At 44.6% G+C, this 13,934-nt stretch overlaps 1 protein-coding gene across 1 annotated transcript in view; it reads right to left on the reverse strand.

Annotated features, from left to right (window-relative positions):
- The window catches only part of LOC124545076 (scavenger receptor class B member 1-like), a 354,103-nt gene extending 343,611 nt beyond the window's left edge, over window positions 1-10,492 (reverse strand). Inside the window, exon 1 of the mRNA XM_047123885.1 lies at window positions 10,065-10,492. Within this exon, the coding sequence (XP_046979841.1) occupies window positions 10,065-10,275 (211 nt within the window). The 5' untranslated portion in view covers window positions 10,276-10,492. The remainder of the gene's footprint in view (window positions 1-10,064) is intronic.
- Window positions 10,493-13,934: the final 3,442 nt, after the last annotated feature.

Below are 13,934 nucleotides of genomic sequence, written 5' to 3' on the forward strand. Positions count from 1 at the left end.
AGGCGCTTCAGTCCGGAACCGCGCTGCTGCTACGGTCGCAGATTCGAATCCTGCCTCGGGCATGGATGTGTGTAATGTCCTTAGGTTAGTTAGGTTTAAATACTTCTAGGGTACTGATGACCCCCGCTGTTAAGTCCCAAAGTGCTTAGCGACATTTGAACCATTTTTATGCATAATGTGCTTCACTATGTGTTGGTCAAATGTTAATCCCGGTACCAAGCTTCAATCATCTGGAAATCTTCCTGCATTTCGTTACGGTTTTGTAGCCCTGCGACATCTCAACACAGAACAGAATTATCTGCAAACAAGCTCATTCAGCTTACGACATTATCCCCCGGGTCATTTATACATACTGTGAAAAGTCATGACTCTACAGCACAACCTTGGGGCACATCAAAAGTTGCTTTCGTCTGAAGGTTTTTCTCTGTTAACAATGATTACTTCCGAAGGTGGGCGCAAATAAGTACCATATTCAATAAAATTTATACGGGAATACGACTGTCGAGTCATGTTGTTACAGTGACCAAGGTTTCGGACAATGTTGCAAGTAGCCTTCCTCAGGGTGGTGTGTTTGCTACGCAGTGTTTACTGCATGCCTCTCTGATGTAGGCCACTTACAACATTGGTCGAAAAGGTGACCAGCATAACAACATGACGACGCTGTCATCTATCTGAAAAAGCTTTACTGAAGATGAGAAAGGCCGAGAAAGCCTACAACTACATCTGCATCTACATTCCCGCTCTGCACAACGCTGTAAACTACATGTCAGAGGTCACCTCCCATTGTACCAGTTATTAAGGCTTCTACCCGTTCCATACACATATGGATCGCGGGGAGAATGTTTAAATGTCCCTGTGCGTACTGATCTAATCCTGTCTTCACGATTTCTACGGGAGCGATAACTAGGGGTTGTGGTATATTCCTAGAGTCTTATCTTAAAACCAGTTCTTGAACTATTGTAAGCCGCGCGGGATTAGCCGAGCGGTCTAGGACGCTGCAGTCCAGACTGCGGCTGATCCCGGCGGAGGTTCGAGTCCTCCCTCGGGCATGTGTGTGTTTGTTTGTTCTTAGGATAATTTAGGCTAAGTAGTGTGTAAGCTTAGGGACTGATGACTTTAGCAGTTAAGTCCCACAGGATTTCACACACATTCAAACATTTTTGAACTATTGTAAGCAGGCTTCCTCAGGATTGTTTGCGTCTATCTGCACGTGTTCGCCAGCTCAGTTTCTACAGTATCTTTGTGACATTCTCCCACTGGTCAACAAAATCTGTGACTATTCTTGCTGCCCTCCTCTTTGTCCTATTTGGTACAGGTCCCTCACACGTGAGCAGTAATCTAGGATGGGTCGCACGAATGATTGCGTTTCCCTCGTATTGTAGCAATAAACTAAAATCAGCCTCTTGCGTGATCATGACATTTCATCCTGGTATTTATATGAGTTGACCGATTCCAACTGTGACTCATTGATACTGTAGACAGTAGCATTACTTTTTGGCTAAGTGAATTCAACTATTTGACATTTTTGATTTAAATTAATTTGTCAAACCCTGCACATCTTTAAAATCTTATCTAGGTCTCACTGATGTTTGTGCAGATTTTATCAGAACGTACTTCATTGTAATCGCAGATAGCTGCACAATCGGCGAAAAGTCTGTACTGGCTATTAATATTTTCTGCTGGTCATTAATAAACAACACGTACAGCAAGGGTCCCAACACATTTCCCTGGGTCACACACAAAGTTACTTCTAAATCTGTCGATGATTCTCCGTTCAAAATAACATTATGCTCCTTCCCTGTCAAAAAATCCTCATTCCGGTAGCAAAATTTCGTTTGATACCCCATACTATCGATCTTTTGATAATAAGCATTCTTGTGGTATTTAGTCAAATGCTTTTCCTAAATCGGAAAACACTGCGTCTAGCTGTCCGCTTTGATCCGTGGCTATCTTGATATAATAAATATTGTATACATTATGTGTCCTGTAAAAATTTCAAGGGTAGTTAAGACTTGTGCCCAAGCTGTCATTTTTGTGTGGATGTTCGTCAGGTGAAAAAATAGTAATGGCATCCCTTCTCAATATTACGTATGGATGTCGCGGTACGCGCAATTGCTAAGCATCCATGACTGTTCTATCCCGTCGAGAAGTAAGGTTATTTGTTGCACTAACTCCTTCTTATGTGATTTTCAGTTTTATATGTGCATGCGAACCTAACTTATAATGCGCAGATCATCTCGCTACGTGTGGTGGAGGATATCTCCAATATCATTTCTGCTTTTTTATGTTGAATTCTCAAACGAGGTAGAATTAATTTGATTTTCCCATCGTGATCATTTCTCGGAATGCTAGTAGGAGATAATATGTTACTTGACTCCTCATTAACGTGCATTCCAGTAATTGTAAGAGATTAAGGGTAAACGGTAACTCATCGTGCCTCCATTGTAGCTTCCACCGTTGGATATGATCAGCATCTACATTCTTGTGGTTACTAAACGAATTTCTGACAAAATGCCCTGTTCTTGTCTGTATCGTATCCATTTCCATTATTAATAAGGTAAATGTAAACTGTCACATACAACATTTAAATCTACGATGCCAAGACTCTCGTGTAACGCTTGGTGGTGTTTACAACACGTACATGTCTTGTAGCTAGACATTGGTTAAATACTTTAATTTGTGTACAGAGATTGTAGAACTCCTGGAACCATGCATTTATTTCCGTTAGCTCTTCACTCAACAAACAACTTACGTGTTTGTGGTCATACAGGCGTGCTTCTCGTAATGTGGATAATGCGAAATACCCTACAAATGGTTCAAAATACAGAAACAGGGTTGCCGACAGGAAAGCATTTTTCAAAGAGACAAATGATTTTTTGACCATACTTTTTTGCGCTACCTTTATTTATTTTCAGCGATTATTGAGAGCCCTTGAAAAGAGAACAGCTATACGTCTCATTGGGTGAAACTTGTGGCAGAAAATGTTGTAAACGTGATAGTACGGAGATTTACGTGGAGGTGAAACTGTAGTCTGTAGCCGGCCGACTATCATAGTTACCACTTTGTCTACCTTTCTCGTGATAAATTTAACTTCGAACGTTAAGAGTTATCATATTTCCATCTGCTGACTAGTGCTGTTATAAACGTGCATAGATACATTTAAAATATTGTAACTTGTATATGTCGCCTAATAAAGTTACGATCATAAAACAACAGCAAAATATGTGTCTATTTACGCACTTCGAAAAAATTGTTTCAATATACTGAACAAACTTTATCTACTAGGATTATTCGCCATGCGCGAAGACCCTGTACATAAAGAAAAATCGGAGTCAAGTTCATTCCGATATCCTACGATATCTGTGATTAACAACTGCTCACGGTAGCATTAATTTTATGATGTTCTAGAATTTTCTAAATTAATTTAAAATTATTGTTGTACATCGTTACCATTTTTCTTGGTGGGTCGACAGCTGTAGATAACTATTCTTGGTTTATTGGTCGATCTTAAGTCCCAAATTTTCTCGGTGGAATTGATAATCACCGAATTTCCCAATTTTCAATCGATTTCGCCAACAATATTTCGACAGCTTCCATAGTAGAGTTCTTCGGTTGAGTAGGGAGCACATGTCGGCTAACAGATTTCTGTCTACCGTGGAGAAAACGAGAAAACTAAATCGAATAGTATAACTGCGTAGCCTTCCGCGACCAGAGTCGGTCTACATAAACGTTTTCTGGGTATGCGTCAGACCCAGAAGAAAACCGCTTCAACCGTGGCCGAAACGTTGGTTTTCTCTAGCAGCAGTAGTTTTACATATTATGACGCGGTACCATACCTAGAAAACTTTTATGTTGACTAAATCGAATAGGCTGCAAACACGAAAATCTGGAGCCTTACACTGTGAGATCGCAACCCAATCGTTTTCGATGCATTTACTTCAGCGTTAGTAACCTATTTTTAAGTTTCTCACTTCAATTAAATTATTCTTTAACTTGTTTGAAGGAAGAACAAAAAGCAACGGTCGCATTTAAGGGCATCAACTAATCCTTAAGTGATCCAGACCGCAGGACGAATCACATGGATTGCCTTTCAGTTGCAACATCTCCGCTGTTGCCGATATCCAATTACCATACAGTACTCTACTTTATCAGTAGTCTGCGCTGAGTTGTTTTGTCTGGTCTAGCGGCGTCAAACGGTCTTGTGGCGAGGCTATTTCGATTTGTACCAGGACTGTAGACACGTGTCTGCTAACAAACCAAATGTAAGTTACATAACATTATTTCTTTGAGGTGATAAGATTTTCTGACTGTCTTTCAGAAATGTGTGCTTTCTAAAACTCAGACGGACGTTCATCAGAATTGAGAACTTCGTTGTTTGGTTCAGCTGATGACACATACCCAGATTCCGTAACACCATCATAAGCAGTTGTTAGAAATAATGTACAGTACGAAAACTTAACATGATAGACAGAGTGCTCTGCAAAACGTAAGGACGATATGGATACAAAGTAACTCCATGGAAATCAATGGAAGTGCGGGAGCATGTTTCCAGTAGTGCAGAAAAAAACGGACATCATATAACGTGAGGTCCGCGTGACTACAGCGTCAAATGGGTCTGTCCACTCAACATGAGGCAGTTGCAGGAACAGGAAAAGACAGGGTGTGCCGATCAGCGAGTAGTTATGGTTCGCTGTGGTGGTTTCTTCATTACGACAAGGCCCGAAGACAATATTTGGATGACTATGTACGGCGAAGAATCATCGAGAAGCTGGAGGAAGAATGTAACTCAGATCTCAGAATTATGTCACCTGCATGCAGAGGGTTCCAATCCACAGGTCACTGCTGCCCGAATTAGAGAAATCGGTCAACCACGATCAACTACACCAGTAGATTGAAGCTAACCACGGAACTAACCTCCAAGTCTTTGAAAGCTTTGGATCCCCCTTGTGAGTGTTTTAAGGGGTTTATTAGGGCCTGACTTCATTTTTAAGAATGATAAAGCACGACCGCATTGAACAGTGCAGTTGGAGGATCATGTAGCAGAACGCGTACTGCTGTGCGTCATTATCACACACCTTTTGAAGAACCATTTCCCGCCTTTTGTAATTTACAGGGGACTGCCATAAATCGCGGTGACTGCAGTGTCATTATCCTTTTTGAATAAAAATGCAATTTCTGTTCGTCTCGTTGTTGCTCACCAGTGGGGAATTTATGAGAAACGTGTCTTAGAAGAAGCACTATTTAATTTGGAAGGAAACGCAAGTAAAGACTGAGATTTTTTGTACCTCTGTATCTAGATTTATTCACTACAGGTCACATTACTAAGCGAATCAGAGATTACGTCGTGCACCACTTTAAATCGTCCTTCCCCTTTTTTCTGTTAAAGTCACGAATAGGGCGCAAGAAACCTCCACGTGAGCTCGACGTACTGTCACCAAGGTAAACGGCGACTCGAAGCGCGCAGCGTGCTACGGATGCAGGCTCCTGGGTACAGTATTGTTCTATGGGAGACATTCTCCTGAACTTACGAGCAACCTATAGTATAACTTCATGTTTGGTGTATTCTCCGAGGGCGAACTTATCTTTCAGCAGTGTCTCGGAGTCACAGAGCCGTGCTACAGTGGTTTGAGGAGCATTAGAGTGAACTCACGTTGATGCCTCGGCGACCAAATTAAATCGATGTAAATCCTGTGGGACCAACCTTGGTCGTTATCGCGCACCATCACCCGTACACAAATCAGCGGCCCGTTATTTAAGCGAATGACAAGATCGGTGCGTAGACATGCAATACCACATACCTACACAAACCAAACGACAAACGTATATGCAGAATCAGTGATGTGTTTCGTTCCAAAGAGGGTCAAACAAGCTGTTGAACAGGTGGTTATCAGTAGAAGCTGTAATAAATGATTTTGATTGTGGTACAAAGGTTGAAAGCGGATTTAATACAGAGATGTTTGTTAGTTCCTCTTCGTTGTTTCTCACTCGCAAAGTGTGGAGCACCTCCGTCTAACAATACTGTTTTACTTACGATTACTGGTTCAAATGGCTCTGAGCACTATGGGACTTAACTGCTGAGGTCATCAGTCCCCTAGAACTTAGAACTACTTAAACCTAACTAACCTAAGGACATCACACACATTCATGCCCGAGGGAGGATTTGAACCTGCGACCGTAGCGGTCGCGCGGTTCCAGACTGTAGCGCCTAGAACCGCTCGGCCACTCCGGCCGGCTACGATTACTGTTTTGTATAATACGTAAACTAAATTCGTCATTTACGTAGATGTTTGAATAATTTACGGCTTTTATGAATGTTCGCCACATTCTGGGAGTGGAGGGAGACCGTAACCGCCAACGAAGCGTGCCCAGGGTGGAGGAATACTCGTTAGCGGCAAACGCAGCTGAAGAGTAGGAGGGTAATAGAATGGGCGCCTTGGGAGGTCGTTAAATCGTCTATAAAATAAAGAAAACAAGAATTACCTTTACTGGCCTTCAAATTAACCACGATTAGCAACAATACATTTCTGAAATAGGTTGTAAATCAGTTGGCAGCTGTCAGCAAACGTTTCTTGTGGAATATCTCGAAACACTGTGGTTGTTGTTCGATAACGGCATAGTCTGCGAATATTCGTAAGCAATAGCGCTTACACTGGCTTCGCTTATCTTCAACTCTTCTGCTGTTATTCGCAAAGATAGCCACCGATCGTCCCCTAGTATCCATGGAATTCGTTCGATGTTGTCTGGGATTGGCTGTGGTGACCTGAACGAGGCTCATCCTCAAGACTATCTCCAAAGCGTTTAAGTCACTCAGACACACACTTTTTTGCTCACCGCTTCAACAACGTACACTTGCACTGACATTCCATGAATCTCAGTCGCCGTTTTCCCTAATTTGATGCTGAACTTCATGTTAGCTGATTGCTTCCATTTTGCGCACAATGTTGTAATAACATGAGTTCTACTGGTGCCTGCGGGTGACCCGCTGCTGTCTTTGAGAATGAGATCAGAATAGTTGAAGACAGGCAAAGACAGCGTAAGCACTATCGTTCACGAACGTTCGCAGACATTGCGGATATCCAGAGAATCGTTTTCTGACAGTTTCTAGCAGCTTTAAAACGACGTCAGATGTGTACTGAAGCTAATAGTGATTAACTTCTCTTCGTCGGGGTTCAGAGTCATGCATAATGTTTTAAGAGACATCATATACACCGTTGACGGTAGAAATTATTCATTCCACTGTTGCAATTGCGGCCTTTGGGCCATTTTCAACAGGTAATGCAAAAGATTTTGCTTCAGCACATGTCATAGATTTTTAAGTCTGACATGTGCTTAGACAACATCTTTTGTAGTACCACTTGAAAATGTCCCAAAAGCCGAAACCGTAATAGTGACACAAATAATTTCTACAGTAAACGGAGAATCTAATGTCCTTTAAATAATAGTGGTTACTTTGAAGGCTAGTAAAAGTCTTTTGTTTGTAGCACTTCATCCTTTACATTCTGGATCCATTCACCGACCTCTGCAGTCGCATCTTGTAAAATACTTACCGCGGACGACAAAAGCCGAAAGAAACCTTCGATACCCAATTCAAGTCCGAAGCTTTCTCGATATGTCCGCAGAAAAGCTTCAGAATTGTGATAAGCGTTTTGGTCAGAGAAACCATTAGAGATGGCGGTGGAAGAGACCACGGGTGCTCAGCGGCGGCTTTAAAAACGTTCCAGGAAGATTTTCAGCTTTAGTTTCAAATGCAAAAAGAACGTAAAACTTACGCCAACAATTGATACTAATCATTGAACGTACACCCATCTTGAAAATATTGTATCTCAGAAGTATTAGACGGCATAGAAAATGTAGTTGTATCTCTGAAAACAACACCTCAAGTATAGGTGAAACCAGACACAGAAAAAAAGTTGGCAAGGCACGGGTATTACTCGCCCACTGATGGTTCAGAACGGACTTAATTGTGTATATCTACAGGCAGGACATCCAATCTGGAAATCAAGAATCTCACCGATTTTTGCCTGTTATCGACATTCCACTCGCGAGATATTTGTCCCAGGAATTCCAGGATTTTCTTTTGACATAATTACAAATGAACTATTTCGGTTTTTCCCTTTACTGGTACTGTCAGACTTTGCTTCCTGTCAAATTTCATGATTCTAGACCAACAGAAGTCCCCTACAGCATTTGATTACTGAGTTTGCCGGAGACAAAACAAGTAACATAAAGGGCCGTATCTTTTGATTCCGTTGACGTAGAAGCTGACATTTATTACGCCGCCAATGAACCATGGGCCTTAGTATGTCACATAAATTTCAATTTGTTATGTCTACTAGTTCCCGAGAAAAAGGGGTCTTAAAAGACAGACAGATGATCTGATAATGAATGACAAAAAAATTATTATCAAGTGGTACAGTTACGAATTGATAATTTTTTATTTTCTGTTATGGTTTCATTGCGAAACCTTGCTTCTTACCAAATTTCATGATTCTAGACCAAAAGGAAGTACCCCATATGTTTTGATCAGTGAGTTTGCGAGAGTCAAAATATGCAACATAAAGGCCCGTGTCTTTCGACTGCATTGACTTAGAAGCTGACATTTATTACACCGCCAGTGAACCGTAGACGTTAGTATGTGACATAAATTTCAACTTAATACGTCAACCTGTTCCTGAGAAAAAGAGGTCTTAACAAAAGGACCAACAGATAAAGAGCCGGATAACAAATGAAAAAATTTTTTTGCGTGTGATATACAAGGACTGTTCGGAAAGTCAGGTCCTATTGGTTTCGAAATGGAAATCACAGCGAAAATCTAAAATGTTTTGTTTGCCAGAGTTAGCTACACCTTCCAACTACTTTTCTAGACAGTCGCCGCTCTGTCTGAGCCATTTGTCGTAGCGTTTTACCAAATTTCCAGTAACCTCGTCGCAGAAGGCAGCCGCCTGTGTTTGCTACCAATTCTCTACGTTAATCTGCAGATTGCTGTCTGTGGCAAAATGTTGTCTTCATATCCAGCTCATCTTGTGAGCAGAAAAGGAACTCAGAGGGAGCCAAGTCCGTGCTGCGTGGTGGGTGGCGAGACCCTTCCTATCGAAAACGCCGCAGGAGCCATGTCATTGCCCCTGCAATGTACATCCGAGGATTGTCATGAAGAAGGAAATGCATGGCAGTTACATCATGTAGGAGCCGGCCGCGGTGACCGAGCGGTTCTAGGCGCTTCAGTCCGGAACCGCGCGACTGCTTCGGTCGGAGGTTCGAATCCTGCCTCGGGCATGGATGTGTGTGATGTCCTTAGGTTAGTTAGGTTTAAGTAGTTCTAAGTTCTAGGGTACTGATGACCTAGATGTTAAGTCCCATAGTGCTCAGAGCCATTTGAACCATTTTGAACCATTACGAGGGCTGTATGCAATCAGGCGAAATCTCTCACAGTCGCTCGTACCTGGCGGGACACACCGTTTGCCAAGGTTCATTACCTGCTCACTGTCGATCAGAATTGAAAAGAGCGACGTGATGCGGCCGATGGTCATACTAGAGACAAAGTCCAACACATCCATGAGAAGCTTCGTCGGATTTTCACTGTGGTTTCCATTACGCGATCGATAGAACCTTATTTTCTGAATAGCCCTCGTAATTACAACTAAACAGTTTTCGGATTTTTTTTCTTTGATTGTACTGCGAAACGTTCCTTCTTTCCAAATTTCATGATTCACGGTTAACGGGAAGCACCCTGTAGCTCCTGATGGGTGAGTTTGCCAGTAACAAAAAATGTGACATAAATTTTCGTATATTTCGATTGCGTTGATTTAAAAGCTTCAATTTGTTATATCGCCAAGGGACCGTAAACCTTAGTAAGTGACATAGATTTGCTCAGGAAAAGGCTTTTTGCAGACGGACCACAAAAACCAATAAGGGTTCCTTTTCCACCGATTGATCTCCAGAAGCCTAAAATTTTTTCAGTCATTAGAGTAATGTTATTAACAGCAGATGGAGCTGCGACTAAACATGACGATGGTCGTACATAGTAGCAAAAGTGGGTTCGCATGAGCAGACGCTGCTGTACTTACGTTTGGTGCTGAGCGACCTTTCTTGGCGGTTGCGTGGTGGCAGCGGCGGTGGTTGCTTGGAGACCTCGTCGTCTGCGTCGTGACTCGCCGGCGACGCCATGAGGCTGACGGCGGCGGCGTCCAAGGGGGACGCCTTGTCTGCGGCCGCCGGCGGCGCGGGCTGGCGCCTCTGTTGCCCGTCTAGGCACAGGGACTTCCCCAGAACCCTCATCTCGCTACGTCGGTGTCTACCTCTTCCCTACCGACAGTGCGTTCGCGAGCCTTCGCGACAGACGATCGCACCTCACTGGAACTGTCGACGCACGTCAAGGCGGAGCTGGCAGAATCGAAAACTTATTTCCCTCAGTCGGTCTCCGACGCAGCGCACTTCGCCGGCGCGAAGAATCTTACGCCTAAATGTGTCTTTGCAGAACTGAATGTCTAGTATAACACTAGATTAGCCCAACAGAAAGTGAGACGACAGAACTGATGGACACGGTGAAAATGTCGGGTCTCCGTTAAAGGCACCACAGCAAGTGTTCGAAACAATCAGGCAGTACCACTTGGATATGTCCTAGCTACTCCGAACTTTTTTTGGATACGGTAGAACAGTGTTAAGATTCGTATTTCAGAAACAGTTTCCGCGATTTGTCTATTTTTTTAGAAGTTTCGGTGGTATCTGAGGTGTGTCCTGCGGAGGGAGTGGAGAGCGCTGCGTCGCCGCGCGGTGCGCTGGTCCAGCTGTGGGCGCCCCGTGCGTGTCTGCGGACGTGCCGTCAGATCCAGCGGCGAGTGAGCGACTGCGACCCAGTGGCGGCGGCAGCAGCGGCGGCTACCACGCGGTCCCTCCGAACCGACCCACAGCCGCCCCTCCCCCAGTTGCAGGCAGCGGGCTGCAGCCGGAGGAGGACGCCCGCAAGGCCGCACGCCACGCTGACTGGCTGGACCCGCCCGCTCCTGTGTACACGGGCTACGTCTCTATCTACCACCCGCGCAGTAGCGTAAATAGTGTCACAGCCGCGGCGCTTGCCCTGGGTACCGTTTCCGTGGTAGCATCTGTGTCAGTACACCGCAAGCGGCTTGACGGGTTGTGGCGGAGGGTACTTCTCGTATCACTAGACCATTCGGGTATAGCGCATGGGAAGAATGACTGTCGATAAAGATCTGTATTAGCTCTAATTTCTCTCGAATTTTCTCGATGTCGTCATTTCGCGAGACGGATATGGGAGGGCTACCTGAAGTAATCCATGGAGAAGACATTGTAATTCTGTCAGAGACAGGAAAGGACTTGGAAAAGCAATTGAACCGAATGGATAGTGTCTTGAACATCAACAAAAGAAAAACGAGGATAATGGAATGTAGTCGAATTAAGTAGGGTGATGCTGAGGGAATTAGATTAGGAAATGACATAGTTATAGTAGTAAAGGAGTTTTGCTATTCGGGGACCATAATAAGTGATGATGGTCGAAGTAGAGAGGATGTAGACTGGCAATGGCAAGGAAAGCGTTTCTGAAGAAGAAAAATTTGTTCACTTCGAGTATAGATTTAAGCGTCAGGAAGTCGTTTCTGAAAGTATTTGTATGGAGTGTAGCCATGTATGGAAGTGAAACATGGACGATAAAAAGTTTGGACAAGAATGCATAGAAGCTTTTAAAATGTGGTGCTACAGAAAAATGCTGAAGATTAGATGGGTAGATCACATAACTAATGAGGAGGTTTTGAATAGGATTTGGGAGAAGTTTGTGGCACAACTTGACTAGAAGAAGGGATCGGTTGGTAGGACATGTGTTGAGGCATCAAGGGATCACCAATTTAGTATTGGAGGGCAGCGTGGAGGGTAAAATTCGTAGAGGGATACCAAGAGATGAATACACTAACAGATACAGGAGGATGTAGGTTGCAGTAGGTACTGGGAGATGAAGAAGCTTGCACAGGATAGAGTAGCATGGAGAGCTGCATCAAACCAGTCTCAGGACTGAAGACCACTGCAACAACAACCTGAAGTAAGTAAAGGAAGAAGGAACAAAGATCAAATTTCCGTCATCTGATGAATTATGGAGAAGGCAAGAGAATTCCAGAAGGGTGTATATCTGTTCTTTATTGATTACTAGCTCTTCCTTCCTCCTCCCTTCATTCATCTCTTCCTCCCATCTCCACCTATTCACCTCCTTCCCTTTCGTGTCTATTTCCTCCTCCCCTCTCTCCATCTCATTCATCTCTTCCTTTTCTCTGACAGTCTGTTCCTTCCCCCCTGCCCCACTGCTCCTTGCCCCGTTGTTCATCTGTTTCTCCTACAATTCTCTTCCTCCACCACTCTTTTTCAGTCTACTTCTCCCCCTTTCTGTGTCCATATCCTCCTCCCCCTCTCTGTCCAGCTCCTCCTCGCCCCCTCTACATGTTCATCCCTTTCCACTTTCTGTCCGTCTCCTACTCTCCCCTTTCTCTGTCCATATACTTCTCGCCTCTTTCTCCATCAATTTTCTCCTTCCCCTCTGTCTGTCCAACTACTCCTCATCAATTTCTCTGTCCGTTTCCTTCTCCCTCTCTGTCCAACCACCCCTCATCCAACTTCCTAGCAGATTAAAACTGTGTGCCGAACCGAGACTCGAACTCGGGAGCTTTGCCTTTCGAGGGCAAGTGCTCAACCAACTGAGCTACCCAAGCACGCCTCACGCCCCGTCCTCACAGCTTCAATTCTGCCAGTACCTCGTCTCCTCTCTTTCAAACTACACAGAAGCTCTTCTGCGATCCTTTCAGTACTAGCACTCCTGGAAGGAAGGGCATTGCCGAGACATGGCTTAGCCACAGCCTGGGGGATGTTTGCAGAATGAGATTTTCACTCTGCAGTGGAGTGTGCGCTGATAAGAAACTTCCTGGCAGATTAAAACTGTGTGCCGGACCGAGACTTTGCCTTTCGCGGACAAGAGCTCTACCAGAATTGAAGCTGTGAGGACAGTTCCTGAGTCATGCTTAGGTAGCTCAGTTGGCAGAGCATTGGCCCGCGAAGGACAAAGACCCTAGTTCGAGTCTCGGTCCGGCACACAGTTTTAATCTGCCAGGAAGTTTCACATCAGCGCACACTCCGATGCAGGGTGAAATGTCATTCTACTCCTCATCCATTTCTCTGTCCGTTTCCTCTTCCCCCTCTATCTGTCCAACTCCTCTTATCCATTTCTCTGTCCATTTCCTTCTCCCCCTCTCTCTCTGTCCATCTCCTCCTCTCCCTCTCTTTGTCCATTTCCAGCCCCCCTATCTCTGTCCATCTCTTCTACCTGAGACTATCTCCTCCTTCCCCCTCGCTGTCTGTCTGTCTCCTTGTCGTTCCCTCTCTCTCCAAGTTACCACAGTCATGGCAGTAGGAGCCGGATGGTTCTTACCTGCCACAGTATTGTGTGTGTGTGTGGGTTGAGGTTTTCGGGCGCTAAACAGCGTGGTCATCAGCGCCCAAACGCATAGAAACAGGAACACATGCGGAGAAGAGACGAAGACGGACAGCGAACAAGGAGAACGGCTAAAAGACACAGGCCTGACGCGGACGGCACATTCAACAACGTGAGGGAGGGAACATGCATCTTTGGCAGCCACATCCGCCAGTTCGTTTCCCCTAATACCCACGTGCCCCGGCACCCAGCAGAAAGAAACCTCCTTCCCCTGCCGTTGCAGGTGGAGTAGGGCATCATGGATGTTCTGGACGACCGTATCCGCTGGGTACAAGTGTTGCATGGTCTGAAGGGCACTCAGAGAGTCAGAACAGATGAGAAACTTAAGACTGGGAACACATCTCATCTGCTCCAATGCCCGCAAGATCGCAAACAATTCGGCATCAAAGATGGTAAACGCTGCAGGAAGCCGTAATTTGATGACTCGATCAGGGAAAACCACAGCACAACC

This window comes from Schistocerca americana, chromosome 8, assembly GCF_021461395.2.
Source record: "Schistocerca americana isolate TAMUIC-IGC-003095 chromosome 8, iqSchAmer2.1, whole genome shotgun sequence".
Classification (NCBI taxonomy): Eukaryota; Metazoa; Arthropoda; class Insecta; order Orthoptera; family Acrididae; genus Schistocerca; species Schistocerca americana.